The 21,048-nt window shown below is 36.1% G+C and overlaps 1 protein-coding gene across 2 annotated transcripts in view; it reads right to left on the bottom strand.

The window, feature by feature from the left end:
- Positions 1–1,287: 1,287 nt before the first annotated feature.
- Positions 1,288–21,048, bottom strand: part of rgs9a (regulator of G protein signaling 9a) — a 55,405-nt gene continuing 35,644 nt past the window's right edge. Inside the window, exons 12-18 of one of the 2 annotated variants that reach the window (XR_012051147.1) lie at positions 18,601–18,714; positions 18,269–18,384; positions 14,024–14,111; positions 13,782–13,920; positions 7,941–8,023; positions 5,041–5,379; positions 1,288–4,974 (exon numbers count right to left, since the gene is read on the bottom strand). Coding sequence is in view for 1 of the 2 variants with exons in the window: in XM_061981615.1 (XP_061837599.1) it covers positions 5,223–5,379; positions 7,941–8,023; positions 13,782–13,920; positions 14,024–14,111; positions 18,269–18,384; positions 18,601–18,714 (697 nt within the window). In the remaining variant the exon portion in view is untranslated. The other variant, XM_061981615.1, reaches the window with a different exon arrangement.

The following is a 21,048-nucleotide window of genomic DNA, read 5'->3' on the forward strand; positions in this document are numbered from 1 at the left end:
TTGCTCACATTTTCAGTAGACCCATAATAAATTCATAAAAGAACCAAACTTCATGAATTTTTTTTTGTGACCAACAAGTATGTGCTCCAATCACTCTATCACAAAATAATAAGAGTTGTCAAAAGTATTGCAAACTCAAGACAGCCATGACATTATGTTCTTTACAAGTGTATGTAAACTAGGGATGTCCGATAATGGCTTTTTGCCGATATCCGATATTCCGATATTGTCCAACTCTTTAATTACCGATACCGATATCAACCGATACCGATATCAACAGATATATACAGTCGTGGGATTAACACATTATTATGCCTAATTTGGACAACCAGGTATGGTGAAGATAAGGTACTTTTTTTTTTAATTAATAAAATAATTGGAACTGTGGACCAGCTCGAAACTCTCGGCAGGGTCCTTGAGGGTGCATGGGAGTTTGCCCAACCAGTCTACATGTGCTTTGTGGACTTGGAGAAGGCATTCGACCGTCTACCCCGGGAAGTCCTGTGGGGAGTGCTCAGAGAGTATGGGGTAACGGACTGTCTTATTGTGGCAGTTCGCTCCCTGTATGATCAGTGTCAGAGCTTGGTCCGCATTGCCGGCAGTAAGTCGGACACGTTTCCAGTGAGGGTTGGACTCCGCCAAGGCTGCCCTTTGTCACCGATTCTGTTCATAACCTTTATGGACAGAATTTCTAGGCGCAGTCAGGGCGTTGAGGGGATCTGGTTTGGTGGCTGCAGGATTAGGTCTCTGCTTTTTGCAGATGATGTGGTCCTGATGGCTTCCTCCGGCCAAGATCTTCAGCTCTCACTGGATCGGTTCGCAGCCGAGTGTGAAGCGACTGGGATGAGAATCAGCACCTCCAAGTCCGAGTCCATGGTTCTCTCCCGGAAAAGGGTGGAGTGCCATCTCCGGGTTGGGGAGGAGACCCTGCCCCAAGTGGAGGAGTTCAAGTACCTCGGAGTCTTGTTCACGAGTGGGGCAAGAGTGGATCGTGAGATCGACAGGCGGATCGGTGCGGCATCTTCAGTAATGCGGACGCTGTATCGATCCGTTGTGGTGAAGAAGGAGCTGAGCCGGAAGGCAAAGCTCTCAATTTACCGGTCGATCTACGTTCCCATCCTCACCTATGGTCATGAGCTTTGGGTCATGACCGAAAGGACAACATCACGGGTACAGGCGGCCGAAATGAGTTTCCTCCGCCGGGTGGCGGGGCTCTCCCTTAGAGATAGGGTGAGAAGCTCTGTCATCCGGGAGGAGCTCAAAGTAAAGCCGCTGCTCCTCCACATCGAGAGGAGCCAGATGAGGTGGTTCGGGCATCTGGTCAGGATGCCACCCGAACGCCTCTCTAGGAAGGTGTTTCGGGCACGTCCAACCGGTAGGAGGCCACGGGGAAGACCCAGGACACGCTGGGAAGACTATCTCTCCCGGCTAGTCTGGGAACGCCTCGGGATCCCCCGGGAGGAGCTGGACGAAGTGGCTGGGGGGAGGAAAGTCTGGGCTTCCCTGCTTAAGCTGCTGCCCCCGCGACCCGACCTCGGATAAGCGGAAGAAGATGGATGGATGGATGGAATAAAATAAGATAAATAAATTAAAAACATTTTCTTGAATAAAAAAAAGAAAGTAAAGCAATATAAAAACAGTTACATAGAAACTAGTAATTAATGAAAATTAGTCAAATTAACTGTTAAATGTTAGTACTATTAGTGGACCAGCAGCACGCACAATCATGTGTGCTTACGGACTGTAGCCCTTGCAGACTGTATTGATATATATTGATATATAATGTAGGAACCACAATATTAATAACAGAAAGAACAACCCTTTTGTGTGAATGAGTGTGAATGAGTGTAAATGGGGGAGGAATGTTTTTTGGGTTGGTGCACTAATTGTAAGTGTATCTTGTGTTTTTTATGTTGATTTATTAAAAAAAAACAAAAAAAACGATACCGATTATAAAAAAACGATACTGATAATTTCCGATATTACGTTTTAACGCATTTATCGGCCGATATCCTAATGTAAACTTTTGACCACGACTTTAAGTGCATGAAAAATGAATACATTTCTGTGGATTTCTACTTCCATTCTAAAAGTTATGTATTCATATGTGTGCAATAATAGCAGCTATTTAACTGACGAGGTCAAAAGAGACGTGTGTTTTCTTCCTTCAGCACAATTATTTCAATTATTATTCAATTATGTGCAATTTAGCACTTCTCCACTTGAACTACTACTGATCTTAGGTCATCAACCTGCAGATGGAACCTCACTTTTGGCACCTTTACACTTGATGTTTGTTAATGTGCGTTGTCCCATGTCACAAAGATGTAAGAGATATAGCAAATCAGGAGTTTTAGAACTAGCTTATTGGTGTGTCTGCTGGGACTGGCCAAATTGAAGTAGGAGAAATTGTTTAATGGCTCTGTGCGGCCCGCTAGAAATTGCGCCACGGACCGGTGGTTGGGGACCACTGCTCTAAAAAACGTACGCTTGGCCTCAAAGCTCATACTCCACACAACAATCCTGATCGACGACAGATCATGAATCATAAAATGATGCTTTGGTATCACGTTTCTGTGTGGACACAAGTTCTTGAAGAGTTTGTGGTGGTCAACAATCACATTCTTTAGACACACGGTCATACCCAAAGCGAAAGAAGATTGTTTTATTATTTGAAGTAACAACATTAACAAATCTCAGTGTGTTTTTTCCTGGAGGAAAAATGGGATGTTTTTCACCAGACATAATGTTTGGACAGTGTCAGAATAATTGTATATAAGTTATCACACAACTTTGTGTTCCCATGATTTCAGCTCGCCCTGCGAGAAGACAAAAGCTGTCTTTCATCTCATCAAGCAAAAGGCTTGTAAAACTCCACTTTGTGCGATGGGATGCGACATGGAGGTGTCGGTTTCTTTGATCTATTGACAGCCACAGGAAGACCTTGTCCTGACCCAAGATCTACAAAGCGGAAAGGGAGCAGACCTGACGCAGCTCCAGGCACCTTTTCTTTGAACTGTTTATGACCGAGTGCAACAGCTGTTTATGACCACCTCCCCTTAGGAGCAGCTGCGTAAGGTAATGTAATGCTATGTAATCAGAAAAGGCCCAAATAAAAGAGGAGGCGTGGAACTCCCTCGTCAGAGCGGTGTGGTGATGCTGTACGAGGGTGCAGGCACACAGGCGCTCTCCTCATGAGCTAAATTGAATCCTGTCTCTGTTTGATTTCCTTTGCTTCTTGTCTTGTCTAATAGATGTCATCGGTGTTTGAACCTGACAGACAGAGTTCAAGCCAATGCCATTGTCAGCACTATCCGATATGATTTTAGAGGGCTGCTTTATTCGTTCTATTTATCCAAAATCAAAACCTAAATCCCGGAAAGCAAGTCTCATTCTGGTAAACTGAAGAGTTGTGTGAGAAGTCCAAAAAGCAATTTTGACCTCATGGAGGCACCTTCAAGGTCGTGCACTACATCAAATCACTAGTTATGGCTAACATGGAAACACTGCAACAAATTAAGTGCAGAATTTATTTTCAAACCATACAGTGACTTCGCCACCTTTATTTTCCCATATCAACATTATAGACTGTTGTCTAAAGAAATGTGGAGGTTGTAGACTATAAAGCGCACTAAAACCAAATGTACGGAATAATTCTGGTTGTACTTACCGACCTGGAAGCTCTTTTATTTGGTACAAGGTGTAGTGATAAGTGTGACCAGTAAATGGCAGTCACACATAAGAGATAGGTGTGGACTGCAAGATGATGCCAGTAAACACCAAAACTTTTAATGCTCCTTTGAGAATATAGGACATGACACAGTGCTCAACAATCTGTCAAAATGTTTTAGTAGGACTTTGGTAAGCTAAGAAGTTGCACCGCTTGGATTGTTGTCAGACTACCATAGTCAGACGTACTGTGCTTCAACATACAGTATTACTATGGTGTGTGTATAAGGACCCCAAAATGGCACCTATTAGCAGACATTATCTGGCGTTTTGTTTCACAATATATATACTGTATACTAACTTGTATTTGTCAGTGTATATACTGTGTACTACCTTGTATTTGTTAATGTATATACTGTATACTAACTTATATTTGTCAATGTATATACTGTATACTAACTTGTATTTGTTAATGTATATAATGTATACTACCTTGTATTTGTTAATGTATATACTGTATAATAACTTGTATTCGTCAATGTATATACTGTATACTACCTTGTATTTGTTACTGTATATACTGTATACTACCTTGTATTTGTAAATGTATATACTGTATACTACCTTGTATTTGTTACTGTATATACTGTATACTACCTTGTATTTGTTCATGTCTATACTGTATACTAGCTTGTATTTGTTACTGTATATTACCTTGTATTTGTTAATGTATATACTGTATACTACCTTGTATTTGTTACTGTATATACTGTATACTACCTTGTATTTGTTCATGTATATACTGTATACTAGCTTGTATTTGTTACTGTATACTACCTTGTATTTGTTAATGTATATACTGTATACTACCTTGTATTTGTTACTGTATATACTGTATACTACCTTGTATTTGTTCATGTATATACTGTATACTAGCTTGTATTTGTTACTGTATACTACCTTGTATTTGTTAATGTATATACTGTATGCTACCTTGTATTTGTTACTGTATATACTGTATACTACCTTGTATTTGTTCATGTCTATACTGTATACTAGCTTGTATTTGTTACTGTATATTACCTTGTATTTGTTAATGTATATACTGTATACTACCTTGTATTTGTTACTGTATATACTGTATACTACCTTGTATTTGTTCATGTATATACTGTATACTAGCTTGTATTTGTTACTGTATACTACCTTGTATTTGTTAATGTATATACTGTATACTACCTTGTATTTGTTCATGTCTATACTGTATACTAGCTTGTATTTGTCAATGTATATACTGTATACTAGCTTGTATTTGTCAATGTATATACTGTATACTACCTTGTATTTGTTAATGTATATACTGTATACTACCTTGTATTTGTTAATGTATATACTGTATAATACCTTGTATTGGTTAGTGTATATACTGTATACTAACTTGTATTTGTTACTGTATATACTGTATACTAGCTTGTATTGGTTAGTTTATATACTGTATACTGGATTGTATTTGTTAGTGTAAATCATTTTGTAACATCTTGAATATTGTCGTGTTATTTCTTTCTGTCTATTTTGCTCATCATAGCTTTGACGTCAACAGGAGCAGAAGCTGCAGCAGCTTTGGCCTTTTGCTCCTCTTCCTGCTGCCAGAGCACCAGAGGATGAACGCCAGCACTTCGACTGCGAGCGTTTTGCTCCAGCTGGGATGGACTGCAAGAAGATAGAAAGAATATTTACTCATGTTATTGCTGCACTACAATAATTTAGACATAATATTTACTCATGTTCAGAGGTGGGTAGAGTAGCCAGAAATTGTACTCAAGTAAGAGTACTGTTACTTTAGAGATTTATTACTCAAGTAAAAGTAAGGAGTAGTCACCCAAATATTTACTTGAGTAAAAGTAAAAAGTATGTTGTGAAAAAACTACTCAAGTACTGAGTAACTGATGAGTAACATACACACACACACATATATATATATATGTATATATATATATATATATATATATATATATATATATATATATATATATATATATATACACATACATATACATTGATATATACAGTATATAATTTATATGTATTTATTTTGCTGTTTTTGTTTACATGTTAAAGATGTTTTAATGAATATACATGCATGTTTAACATATAGATTCCTTTTTTTCATGAAGACTAGAATATAAGTTGGTGTATTACCTGATTCTGATGACTTGCATTGATTGTAATCAGACAGTAGTGATGATAACGTCCACGTTTTCAAATGGAGGAGAAGAAAAGTTCCTCCTTTCTGTCTAATACCACATGAAAGTGGTGGGTTTTTGGCATCTTATTTGTCCAGCTTCCATATTCGTTTTTATACACTTTACAAGAAATATATTGGCGTCAAACTCCTTAGCTTGCTAGCTTGTTTGCGCTGGCTTTCGGAGACTCTTGTTTTGAAAGCGCAGGCGCGATGGAGCGGCACTTTTATTGTGAAGACAGGAACTGTGCAGTCAGTCTTTAGGCTTTTGACGGGATGTACGGTTGAAATAAAAAAGTATCTTTTTTCCTTCACACTTTTGATTGATTGATTGATTGGAACTTTTATTAGTAGATTGCACAGTACAGTGCATATTCCGTACAATTGACCACTAAATGGTAACACCCCAATAAGTTTTTCAACTTGTTTAAGTCAGGTCATGTGACCACCTGGCTCTGTTTGATTGGTCCAACGTCACCAGTGACTACATCTGATTGGTGGAACGAAGTGAACGTCACCAGTAAGGCAGGCACTTTGAAGGTCTGTCTGACAGACCAAAACAAACAAAGCGTGCATTAAGAGATAGATAAAAATTAGTAGCGAGTAGCGAGTTGAATGTAGATAAAAGTAGCGGAGTAAAAGTAGCGGAGTAAAAGTAGCGGAGTAAAAGTAGCGTTCCTTCTCTATAAATATACTTAAGTAAAAGTAAAAGTATGTTGCATTAAAACTACTCTTAGAAGTACAATTTATCCCAAAAGTTACTCAAGTAGATGTAACGGAGTAAATGTAGCGCGTTACTACCCACCTCTGCTCATGTTTATGATGAACTGCAAGAATATAGACATATTATTTACTCATGTTTATGTTGGACTACAATAATATAGAAATGATATTTACTCATGTTTATGATGGACTACAAGAATATAGAAATAATATTTACTCATGTTTATGTTGGACTACAATAATATAGAAATAATATTTACTCATGTTTATGTTGGACTACAATAATATAGAAATAATATTTATTCATGTTTATGATGGACTACAATAATATAGAAATAATATTTACTCATGTTTATGTTGGACTACAATAATATAGAAATCATATTTACACATGTTTATGTTGGACTACAATAATATAGAAATAATATTTATTCATGTTTATGATGGACTACAATAATATAGAAATAATATTTACTCATGTTTATGATGGACTACAAGAATATAGACATATTATTTACTCATGTTTATGATGGACTACAATAATATAGAAATAATATTTACTCATGTTTATGTTGGACTACAAGAATATAGAAATAATATTTACTCATGTTTATGATGGACTACAATAATATAGAAATAACATTTACTCATGTTTATGTTGGACTACAATAATATAGAAATAATATTTACTCATGTTTATGATGGACAACAATAATATAGAAATAATATTTACTCATGTTTATGTTGGACTACAATAATATAGAAATAATATTTACTCATGTTTATGATGGACTACAATAATATAGAAATAATATTTACCGGTACATCTACAAGAAGATAGTTATAATATTTGCGTTCAACCTTAAAGGAATGTTCAAGTGCTGCCTCTGTTAGCCGTTAGAGAATTGTGGCCAAGTAGAGACGCCCTTTATGATTTTTAAGCACATAACATTGAAGTCTTTATAAATGTTTAGATGTAATTTTGAAAAATACATCGGTGTATTCAAAATAAAAATTAGAGCACACTTTTTTTTTTACCTGGGTAAAAAAAGATCGATTCATTGGGAATTCTTTTGAACAAATGATTGATTTTCATTTTTCACTTTCATATATTTTGATATTTTGAGTTTTGTTTTTTTCTAGGTTCAAATCCTATTTTTTCAATTCCAGACTTTTGGCCTGAAAAAAGCGTGGGGAGCGTGTCATAAACTAGGAGGGGCGTGGCATCATAACAACATTCGATAGCAATCAATAAGTGAATTATTAAGTGGCGAGTAAAGAGTTTGTGAATGTTTCCTTTACTAACCTGAAATTATGAACTTCTGGGTTGATGGCCTTCTTCTGGATGTCTTTATAAACAGGGGACTTGAGATAACGGAAGAAAGTATCCTGTATGAAACATAAACATAAATCCACATGACAATCTTTACTTGGCGGGAGCTACCTTATTTTCTTTTACAAAACAACAACGTGCTTTGCACAAACTAAAATGTGAATGATATAAAAACAAACAAAAATAATACCAAAAAAAGGAAAGAAAGCACACGTTAATATAAGGAGAAATACATATGGTTATTAATCTAACAGATTGTTGATGTTGAGTTCAATGAGAAAGTCAATTTTTTTTATTTATTGTTTTTTCTTCTTGATGGTGCACATAAATATTTACTGTAAGCATTGTGTTGGCTCTACTGTTTTTACACAAAGTACGCTATAATATTACTACTATTTGTATTCATCCCTCGTAGGGCCGCAGCCAATAATCCATTAAATCATTCATTGATTAGAAAATAACTTGGATTCATATTCTGTTGTTTCATGAATGCAACTAACAACATTGATCAAATCCAGACCGCATAAACAAAGGTCAAACTAAATAGAAGGTTACAGAAAAGAAAAGTTAAATAAAAAGGGAAAATAGGGTAATGACAGTTAAAAAAAAAGCAAATAAGGATGTAAAAAAAGGTAAAAAAGTGTAAAAAAAAAAAAAAAAAAAGGGGGGAAATTAGGTAAAAGAAGGTAAATAGAATGCATTAAAAGGTAAAATAAGATAAATAGAAAGTCAAAGAAGGGAAATGGAATGTAAAAAAATTAGTGTGTGAATGTGATGCATAAAGTAAAGCACTTTTGGTATCATTGTATGGTACAGTAATACAGACCAGGCATTTACCATTTAAAACAAAGGTAGAATGTAAAAAAAAAAGTTAAAAGGTAAATAGAATGTAAAGAGGTCAAAGAAAGTAAATAGAATGTAAAAAAAGGTAAAATAAAGAAAATAGGATGTAAAAAAAAAAGGTCAAAAGTAAACAGAATGTAAAAAATGTAAAAGAAAGTGAACAGAATGTAAAAAAAAGGTTTAAAAAAAAGTAAATATAATGTAATATAGGGACGGCGTGGCGCAGTGGCAGAGTGGCCGTGCGCGACCCGAGGGTCCCTGGTTCAATCCCCACCTAGTACCAACCTCGTCATGTCCGTTGTGTCCTGAGCAAGACACTTCACCCTTGCTCCTGATGGGTGCTGGTTAGCGCCTTGCATGGCAGCTCCCTCCATCAGTGTGTGAATGTGTGTGTGAATGGGTAAATGTGGAAGTAGTGTCAAAGCGCTTTGAGTACCTTGAAGGTAGAAAAGCGCTATACAAGTACAACCCATTTATCATTTATTTAAAAAAGGTAAAGAAAGTAAATAAAATGTAAAAGAAAGTAAATAGAATGTAAAATAAAGTAAACAGAATGTAAAAAGGTAAAATAAAGTAGACAGAATGTAAAAAAGGTAAAGAAAGTGAACAGAATGTAAAAAAGGTTTAAAAAAGTAAATATAATGTAAAAAGGTAAAGAAAGTAAATATAATGTACAAAAAAGTAAATAAAATGTGAAAGAAAGTAAATAGAATGTAAAAGAAAGTAAATAGAATGTAAAAAGTTCAAAGAAAGTAAACAATGTAAAAAAGGTAAAAGAAAACAAACAGAATGTAAAAAAGGTCAAATAAAGTAAATATAATGTTAAAAGAAAGGTAGAATAAAGTAAATAGAATGTAAAAAAGGTAAAAGAAAGTAAATAGAATGTAAAAAAGGTAAATATAATGTAAATATAATGCAAAAAAGGTCAAAGAAAGTAAATATCATGCAAAAAAAGGTAAAATAAAGTAAATAGAATGCAAAAAGGTAAAAGAAAGTAAACAGAATGCAAACAAGGTAAAATAAAGTAAACGAAATGCAAAAAATGTAAAAGAAAGTAAACAGAATGTAAAAAAAATGTAAAAGAAAGTCAACAGAATGTAAAAAGGGTAAAAGAAATGAAATATAACGTAAAAAAGGTAAAATAAAGTAAATAGAATGCAAAAAAGGTAAAAGCAAGTAAACAATGTTAAAAAGGTCAAATAAAAATAAATATAATGTAAAAAGGTAAAAGAAAGGTAAATCGAATGTAATTTTTTTTAAATAAAGTAAATATAATGTCAAAAAATTAAATAACTACATAGAATGTAAAAAAAGGTAAAAGAAAGTGAACAGAATGTAAAAAAGGTAAAACAAAGTAAATAGAATGAAAAAAGGTCAAACATAGTAAATTGAATGTAAAAACATGTAAAATAAAGTTAATAGAATGTAAAATAAAGTAAATAGGATGTAAAAAAAAAAAGGTAAAATAAAGTAAATAAAACGATAAGAAGGTAAATAGAATGTGAAAAGATAGAAGGTAAATGAAATGTAAAAAAGACAATTGAAGGTATTTTGAATGTAAAAAATTAAAGGAAGCCAAGTAGATTGTAAATAAGTTAGGAATGTTATGGAATGTAAAAAAAAAAAAAAAGATATAAAAGATAAATAAAATAGTAAATACAATTTTAAAAATAATAAATAGACTATCAAAAAAATGGATAGATTATTAATGTTATGGGTAGATTAATAAAATATGAATAGATCACTAAAATAATAAAGAAATCATTCAAATGATGGATGGATGATTAAAATAATGAATGCATTAAAACAATGGTTTAATATTAACATGATGGTTATATTATTAAAATAATGGATATATTATAATATTGAATAGATTATTAAAATAATGGATGGATTATTAATATTATTGGATATATTATTAAAATAATGGATGGATTATTAAAATAATAGATAGTATATTAAAATAATGAATAGATTATTGAAATAATGGATAGATTATTAAAATAATGAATCTATTATTAATTTTATGAATACATTATTAAAATAATAGATGATTATTGAAATAATGGATAGATTATTAATATTATGAATAGATTATCAAAATAATGAAAATATTATTAAAATAATAAATAGAATAATAACAATGAATATATTATTAAAATAAGAAATAGATTAATAAAATAATGAATATATATCAAAATAATAAATAGAATAAGAAAAAAATGAATCTTTTCTTAAAATAATAAATAGATTAATACAGTGTTTCCGAGGTGATTGTAGGGGGTACGTTAAGGCCAACGCCGACTGGACGCGGAGCGACAATACAAAATATTAGAACTCCTTTGTTTTTAACGGCGAAAAGCCCAATGCAAACGTCTGTCACGCGGCTGCCGCGGAGGCTTAGAAAGCGGTTCTAAAATCCTGCACGGCAAGCCCATAGAAATGCATTGGTTTCACTTTTTGTTTTGTTTCCCCCAGCCATTTATTTTGTATGATTATTGGATAAAGGCAATATACCACCCCGCGCTACAGACCTGCATTCTAAATACATACTTGTCCCGCGCTCAAGTCTTCTCCAGACAGTGTTTCAATTGTTGCGTAGCAACCAATTAGGCTACTTGTTAACGTCAAGTTACTAGTCATAGAAAACAGCCATACCTGCGCCGGAATAATGGACAAACGGCTAAAAAGAGTAAACCCCCCCCCCTCCGGAGAGACATCATCGGTGTCTACCAATAGGCTTACAATCGAGGATGCAACCCGGGTTTCTCTTCCTTGGATGAGTGTGCAAGCAGTAGGGCTAGCACTACAATTAATGCTAGCCAAGTTACTAGCATGGCCACTGACAGTGACCGTGAGTATGATGCAGAGCTTCGGCCCCCTGACATGAGAAAGCATACGGATAGAGACATCATAACGACATCATCAAAAAGATGCAAATATGATGAGAACTACATTGCTTTGGGGTTCACTTGTATCGGTACTGGTTCGTCTATTGGGCCACAGTGTGTTATGTGTGCAATTTTGTTTGCAAATACATCAAAGATGCTATTTTAATCCATTTCTAATGGATAAAGCTTTGGCCTGGACAAGAGGTCATCAGGTGGTCCCCAACGTTCACCGAGTGTTTCGACCCTTAACCACAACACTCTCCGGTTGGTGGGTCAGCAGTGATTGGCCTGATCACTGCCCCTCTCATCCAGGCTTCCAGCTATTGTCCTCTCTTTTATGCCAGAGCCAACAGGAGGCTCTCTCTGCCGCTTCTCCCAGCCTACGAACGGCTGTTTTCCTCAAGTGACCTCTCAATCCGACCTTTGTCATCAGATTCCACACAGATTGAGCAGGGAATCCTCGACATCCAACTTCCACTGTCATCAGCCATGCTGTCCACCCTTTGTCCCGGCAGTCCTGGACAAGTTATTGGTACTTTGTTTTCTTCCTCTCTGCCGCTTCCTCACATCCCTCCTCCTACGGGACAGTAAGTTCCACCAGGATGATTTTATTTCCCTCTGGGGACCAGATAACTATGTCTGGTCTTAGAGTGGTGGACAGTACCGCCTCTCGGAAGAGGAGCTTCCTCCCCAGGTCGACCTCCATCTCCCAACCCTGGGCCAACTGCAGGAAGTTTTGCTTGGCTTGGCCTTGGACAACTGGTCTATGACCCTCTTTCACGAAGGTGATGGTGCTCAGCAGTGGCTTAGTTTTGGCCGGGTGTTTCTTTCTCCTCTCTTGCTCTAAGATGTCTGCGAGCATTGCCAACACCCTGTCATGGCGCCACCTGTATCTTCCCTGGGTCAATGCTGTTTTGCACCCAGAAAGAATGTGCGCCATAGTTCCTTTACCGACACACAACCTGCACAGCGGGTCCTCCCTCATTCCCCACCTATGCAAATTGACTGGGGTCGGCAGGGTGTCGTATACTGCTCGGAGCAGAAACGAGATACGAAACGGTTCCAGCCTCCACAGTTCACTCCACGTCATGGTCCTCTTGGGAAGGTTCCACCTTGTCCAGGCACCTTGGGTTGCGAGCTCGACGGCTTTAGCTCTTCTTCCTTCTTCCTCAAGGTTTCGAACTTCATCCTGGATCATGGTCCTCTTTTCCCTGGGAGTGGACTTAGACCACTGCTGGAAATGTGATGTTCCTAGACCCTGTCTTCCAGTGCAAGGGTATGATGGTACGATGGTACGATGGTATCTTTGGTCCTGAGAGATGATTCTGCCTGGGTAACAGCAGTCTTAGCGGCCCACTTCCTGCCAGACCTTGTTCTTATTCCAGCTTCCCTGATGAGTTGATCTTGGGAGTCCCTATACATCAGGGAAAGTCTGCATTTTGCGACTTTAAACTCCTCCACAACTGAAGACACGGGGAGCTGGAGCTGACCCGACCTTATGTAGAGCCCCATAGATGTAAAGCTTGGGGGTATTCCCAACTATTTACGAAGATGCTTGTTGAAGTTCCTCTCCAACCCTTCAACTGTTGTTATGGCCACTTTGTACACGGTGAGAAGCCACATAAGTCTTTGGAGTAGGCCATGCTGGTAGATCCAGCACTTGTATTTCCCAGGCAGACCAGACTTGTCAATCTTTTTCAACCATTCTTCAACTTGATTTCCGGTGCTGGAGATGCTGTTTTTATCTGTCATAGAATCATCATACCAAAAGTACTATCTCACAACTCAATGAAACCTTCATTCTTGCGAACACATCTTGAGACGTATCACTCTCACTTGAAAAACAGAGGAGAAAAACCGGGGAGGAAGAGGGTACGTAGCTGGAGATTCAATGTTTGAAGGGGTATGGGATGGTAAAAAGTTTGGGAACCACTGGATTAATACAATGATGAATATATTATTAAAATAATAAACAGATTATTATAATAATAAATAGATTATTAAAATAAAGATTGATGTACCGTACTGTCAATCAATACTAGTAATATAACATGATGAAAAGCAGAGGATATGATGAGACCTTCTTCATGAGCAGGAAGACGTGCGTCTGGGCAGCTTCCAGAACATAACGATGAGGATGTTCCAGTCCTTTCACGGTCAGACCCATGGTCCTGCCGTCAATGTTGATCCAACGAGGGGCTCCGGGGGCCAAGAAGGTCCTGAACATTCAACATTTCATCCAAATGATGACAAAAACTTTCCCATGTTTACATTTGAAGTGATGACATTTCAGTCTTTACTAAAAAAGAAGTTTTGTCTTACTTGAAGATGGTTTCAGCTTTGCTGGACATAGACGACGCAGTCCCCCACTTCAGCTCCTCAGCTGCTTCCCAAAAGGCTAAATTCTCCCCTGGAAAACACGCACAGCTAAGAAACAATTCACAACAACTAACGCCAAATTGTTGTCCAACGCACATGTTGTCCAGTCAGCGTTATTATTGCCAATCATCTCTGAGCGGCGCCTCATCAAAACTTATGTTTGTTTCTCATGGAGACCAAGCAGGAACAACGGCATGTAACAAGAGACACTAGGAGACAAATATATTGTACCTACATATGCACATACATACAAACTATTATTCATACATATATACTGTACATACATAATACATTCATTCATACACATAGGTACTTACACTCCCACATACATACACAAATACAGTCCATACATACACACTCAAGGTACAAACATACATATACACATACTGTACACATACATTAACTGTACAAACATACATATACACATACTGTACATATACATTCACTATGCAAACATACATATACACATACTGTACATACACATTCACTGTACAAACATACATATACACATACTGTACATATACAAGGATAAACAGAGGTTTGTCTCATCATTGGATTAAAACAAAGAGTGAAGTCCCAGTGTAACCCCTGGTCAAAAAGTCAAACCCTTTTCAAGTTAGGGGAGAAAACAAAGAAACAAAACATAACTTGACACATATATACATACATACATACACACATACTGTACAATACATTCACTGTACAAACATACATGTACACATACTGTACATACCCAAGTATATATACATACATACAGTACATATACACATACTGTACATATACAATCACATAGACATACATACATACATACTGTACATACATATACACATACTGTACATATACATTCACTGTACAAACATTCATATACACATACTGTACATATACAAGCACATATACAAAACCAGTGAAGTTGGCACGTTGTGTAAATTGTGAATAAAAACAGAATTCAATGATTTGCAAAGACAAGATACTTAACGTACGAACTGGAAAACGTTATTTTTTTGCAAATATTAGCTCATTGGGAATTTGATGCCTGCAACATGTTTAAAAAAAGATGGCACAAGAAGCAAAAAGGACTGAGAGAGTTCAAACACTTATTTGGAACATCCCACAGGTGAACAGGCTAAATGGGAACAGGTGGGTGCCATGATTGGGTATAAAAGCAGCTTCCATGAAATGCTCAGTCATTCACAAACAAGGATGGGGCGAGGGTCACCACTTTGTCAACAAAGGCGTGAGCAAATTGTCCAACAGTTTAAGAACAACATTTCTCAACAATCTATTGCAAGGAATTTAGGGATTTCACCATCTACGGTCCGTAATATCATCAAAAGGTTCAGAGAATCTGGAGAAATCACTGCATGTAAGCGATAATATTACCGACCTTGGATCCCTCAGGCGGCACTGCATCAAAAAGCGACAAATGCGTCCCCCATTATTTACTTTTTACTTTTTAAATTCCATCTCAATTTTGTATACTGCTGCTGGAATTTAAAATTTCCTGAGGGAACTCTCCTGAAGGAATCAAAAAAGTACTATCTATCTATCTATCTATCTATCTATCTATCTATCCATCTATCTATCAGTGTGTAAAGGATATCACCACATGGGCTCAGGAACACTTCAGAAAATCACTGTCAGTAACTACAGTCCGTCACTACATCTGTAAGTGCAGGTTAAAACTATACTATGCAAAGCCAAAGCCATTTATCAACAACACCCAGAAACGCTGCTGGCTTCACTGGGCCCAAGCTCATCTAGGATGGACTGATGCAAAGTGGAAAAGTATTCTGTGGTCTGACGAGTCCACATTTCAAATCGTTTTTGGACAAAAGAGGAAAAGAACCAACCGGATTGTTACAGGCGCAAAGTTGAAAAGCCAGCATCTGTGATGGTATGGGGGTGTATTAGTGCCCAAGGCATGGATAACTTACACATCTGTGAAGGCACCATTAATGCTGAAAGGTACATACAGGTTTTGGAGCAACATATGTTGCCATCCAAGCAACGTTATCATGGACGCCCCTGCTTATTTCAGCAAGACAATGCCAAGCCATGTGTTACAACAGCGTGGCTTCATAGTAAAAGAGTGTGGGTACTAGATTGGCCTGCCTGTAGTCCAGACCTGTCTCCCATTAAATATGTGTGGCGCATTATGAAGCCTAAAATACCACAACGGAGACCCCCGAACTGTTGAACAACTTAAGCTGTACATCAAGCAAGAATGGGAAAGAATTCCACCTGAAAAGCTTCACAAATTGGCTTCCTCAGTTCCCAAACGTTTACTGAGTGTTGTTAAAAGGAAAGGCCATGTAACACAGTGGTAAAAATGCCCTTGTGACAACTTTTTTGCAATGTGTTGCTGCCATTAAATTCTAAGTTAATGATTATTAGCAAAAAAATAATTAAGTTTCTCAGTTGGAACATTAAATATCTTGTCTTTACAGTACATTCAATCGAATATAAGTTGAAAAAGATTTGCAAATCATTGTATTCTGTTTTTATTTACCATTTTCACAACGTGCCAACTTCACTGGTTTTGTGTTTTGTACATACATACATACATACATATATACTGTACATATACATTCACTGTACAAACATACATATACACATACTGTACACATACAAGCACATATACATACATACACTCATGCAAATAATCACGTTTCTGGGTAAAACACGGCGCACTGACAAAGCTTAACCTATTTTACCACAACAATCTACAAGGTTAATACAGTTCGCTTGTCTTTCTTCCTCTCCATTTATCTGCTTTCTTTTGTATTTCAAGTTATCATTACATATATGTATTGTTGCACTTGAAACCATTGTATTGTTGACAATAGAGGTAATTATTGTTATTATTCAATATCAATAGTGCTACTTCTATTGGTATTTGTATTGCTCCATTTGTAGTGTAATAATGTTCATTGTCATTTCTGTGTTATTAATATTCACTTCACTAACTGCTTCTTTGCTATTACTTTTCTTATCATACCTGTACAAAAATGATTCCCGGGCGCAGCCACCGCTGCTGCTCACTGCTCCCCTCACCTCCCAGGGGGTGAGGGTGATGGGTCAAATGCAGAGGATAATCTCACCACACCTAGTGTGTGTGTGACCATCATTGGGACTTAACTTTAACATATCGTATTTGCTGTTGCTGTTGTCTCTCTGTCTTATCCCCCTCTTCCCCCTCTCTATCCCCGCAATTTCCTTCTCTGTCTTGCTCTTTTTTCTTCTTTCTATCCCCTCCTGATCCAGTCCAAACATGAAATAAATCCATTTAATAAAGTCAAATACAAATAAGGCAACAAGAGAAGTATCCAACACTTCTCTTTTGTAAAGTAAATATGTGTACAGCAGATCTAGATCATCTACATCAACTATATGATTTGCCTGAGTGGCTGGACAGGACAAAACATTATAAATATTATATAAATAAAATAAAGAACTAAGCAAAAATATTAAAAGGGTGCTTTATTGTTTGTGCTATGGCGCCATATTTTGGACAAGTTCGCTCACTCTACCATTTATCGGTAGTGTTTTGTTTTTTTATCAAGTGCCTTTCAGTCTTCTCGCCGTCCATGGCGTTTCTACTCATATGGATTCTTCATTCATCACTCCAAGCAACGTTTGTAAGTTTTACAATATAACTAAAACAATTCATACTTACTAAAGCGTCCCATGTGTGATGTCTGTAGGAGTGTTTTCATGCATATTTGTACGTGCTATCGTAATGTAATCAAGGTAGCGTTGTTAGCATTTGTTAGTATACTAACATGTTTACGAGTGTCAGTGTTAGTATTATAACTTACAATGACAATATTTTTGTATTGTTTTATATATATATGTTTATATATATATATATATATATATATATATATATATATATATATATATATATATATATATATATATATATATATATATATATATATATTACTTTTAAGACTTAACACTCATCACATTTGGGGGATCCCCAAGGGTTAAAGTAGTGACTTGGGATCAAATATAAACATTAGTCAAGCCTGATGATTGACAGGCCACTAGGCCAAAGTCTACCAAAGTCAGCTGGGATATATTTAAGTTCAGTGGTGAAGACAAACGGTAAAAAAAAAAAGGACGGGTGGATAAAATGAGACAATAGTGGGAAGGTTGAAACTTCAATCATGAAATATAACTTACCACTGAACTCCTTCTTGAGGAAGATCTTGAAGTCGTCTCTGCCTCGAAGGTCAGTCAGCAGCTCAAACAAGCTGAAGGACCAACGCTCCACACGCATTTTAGTCGGCACGTCCACCCTGTTCACAAAAATACTTTTTACAGCTCGCAAAAAAGATGCATCAATGTGAACGGATACTAATTTTGATTACGTAAAACCACACCCTTTAATTCCCTTTTCAAGGTCACTTTAAAGACACGTTCTGCTCACACGAGTCAAAGTTTTTTTTAGAGAATGTGAACAATGAAACCCAGAAGGTTCCACCTACTGTAGATGCATGTATGCACATACGTACATTCTCATATTGAGAGTCCAGTAAGAGTCGTTGTCTGTCAGCCAGGGGTTGCTGGGTAGGCAAGGCGCCAAAAAGGGATCATGGTTCTTGTAAGTGGTGATGTACTTCACCAGCCTGTTGGTACAAATGTCACACAAATAAGACCAAATGTCAGACACGTTTATACCAAATGTCACACAAATAAGACCAAATGGGACATAAATAAGACCAAATGTGACATAAATGAGACTAAATGGGACATAAATATGACCAAATGTCACACACGTGATACCAAATGTCACACAAATAAGACCAAATGGGACATAAATAAGACCAAATGTGACATAAATAAGACCAAATTTGACATACATAAGACCAAATGTCACACACGTGATACCAAATGTCACACAAATAAGACCAAATGGGACATAAATAAGACTAAATGTGACATAAATAAGACCAAATGTCACACACGTGAAACCAAATGTCACACAAATAAGACCAAATGTGACATAAATAAGACCAAATGTGACATAAATAAGACCAAATGTGACATACATAATACCAAATGTGACACAAATAAGACACAATGTGACAAATATCAGACCAAATGTGACACAAATAAGACCAAATGTCACAAAAATAAGACCAAATGTCACACAAATAAGACCAAATGTGACACATATAAGATCAGATGTGACACAAATAAGACACAATGTGACACATATAAGACCAAATGTCACACACGTGAAACCAAATGTCACACAAATAAGACCAAATGTCACACACGTGAAACCAAATGTCACACAAATAAGACCAAATGTGACATAAATAAGACCAAATGTGACATAAGTAAGACCAAATGTCACACACGTGAAACCAAATGTCACACAAATAAGACCAAATGTGACATAAATAAGACCAAATGTGACATTAATAATACCAAATGTGACATACATAATACCAAATGTGACACAAATAAGACACAATGTGACAAATATCAGACCAAATGTAACACAAATAAAACCAAATGTGACATAATCGAGACCAAATGTTACATAAACGAGATCAAATGTGACACAAACGAGACCAAATGTGACACAAATAAGACACAATGTGACATAAATAAGACACAATGTGACACATATGAGACCAAACGTCATATAAATAATACTAAATTTGACACATATAAGACCAAATGTCACACAAATAAGACCAAATGTCACAAAAACAAGACAAAATGTGACATAAATAAGACCAACTATGACACATATAAGATCAGAATTGACACAAATAAGACACAATGTGACACATATAAGACCAAATGTCACAAAGATAAGACCAAATGTCACACAAATAAGACCAAATGTCACAAAAACAAGACAAAATGTGACATAAATAAGACCAACTATGACACATATAAGATCAGAATTGACACAAATAAGACACAATGTGACACATATAAGACCAAATGTCACAAAGATAAGACCAAATGTCACACAAATATGACCAAATGTAACATAAACGAGACTAAACGTTACATAAACGAGACCAAATGTGACATAAATAAGACCAAATGTGACATAAATAAGACCAAATGTCACATAAATAATACAAAATTTGACATACATAAGACCAAATGTCACACACGTGATACCAAATGTCACGCAAATAAGACCAAATGGGACATAAATAAGACCAAATGTGACATAAATAAGACCAAATGTCACACACGTGAAACCAAATGTCACACAAATAAGACCAAATGGGACATAAATAAGACCAAATGGGACATAAATAAGACTAAATGTGACATAAATAAGACCAAATGTCACACACCTGAAACCAAATGTCACACAAATAAGACCAAATGTGACATAAATAAGACCAAATGTGACATAAATAAGACCAAATGTGACATACATAATACCAAATGTGACACAAATAAGACACAATGTGACAAATATCAGACCAAATGTGACACAAATAAGACCAAATGTCACAAAAATAAGACCAAATGTCACACAAATAAGACCAAATGTGACACATATAAGATCAGATGTGACACAAATAAGACACAATGTGACACATATAAGACCAAATGTCACACACGTGAAACCAAATGTCACACAAATAAGACCAAATGTCACACGTGAAACCAAATGTCACACAAATAAGACCAAATGTGACATAAATAAGACCAAATGTGACATAAGTAAGACCAAATGTCACACACGTGAAACCAAATGTCACACAAATAAGACCAAATGTGACATAAATAAGACCAAATGTGACATTAATAATACCAAATGTGACATACATAATACCAAATGTGACACAAATAAGACACAATGTGACAAATATCAGACCAAATGTAACACAAATAAAACCAAATGTGACATAATCGAGACCAAATGTTACATAAACGAGATCAAATGTGACATAAACGAGACCAAATGTGACACAAAT

The sequence above is a fragment of the Nerophis lumbriciformis genome, linkage group LG24 (genome assembly GCF_033978685.3).
Source record: "Nerophis lumbriciformis linkage group LG24, RoL_Nlum_v2.1, whole genome shotgun sequence".
Classification (NCBI taxonomy): Eukaryota; Metazoa; Chordata; class Actinopteri; order Syngnathiformes; family Syngnathidae; genus Nerophis; species Nerophis lumbriciformis.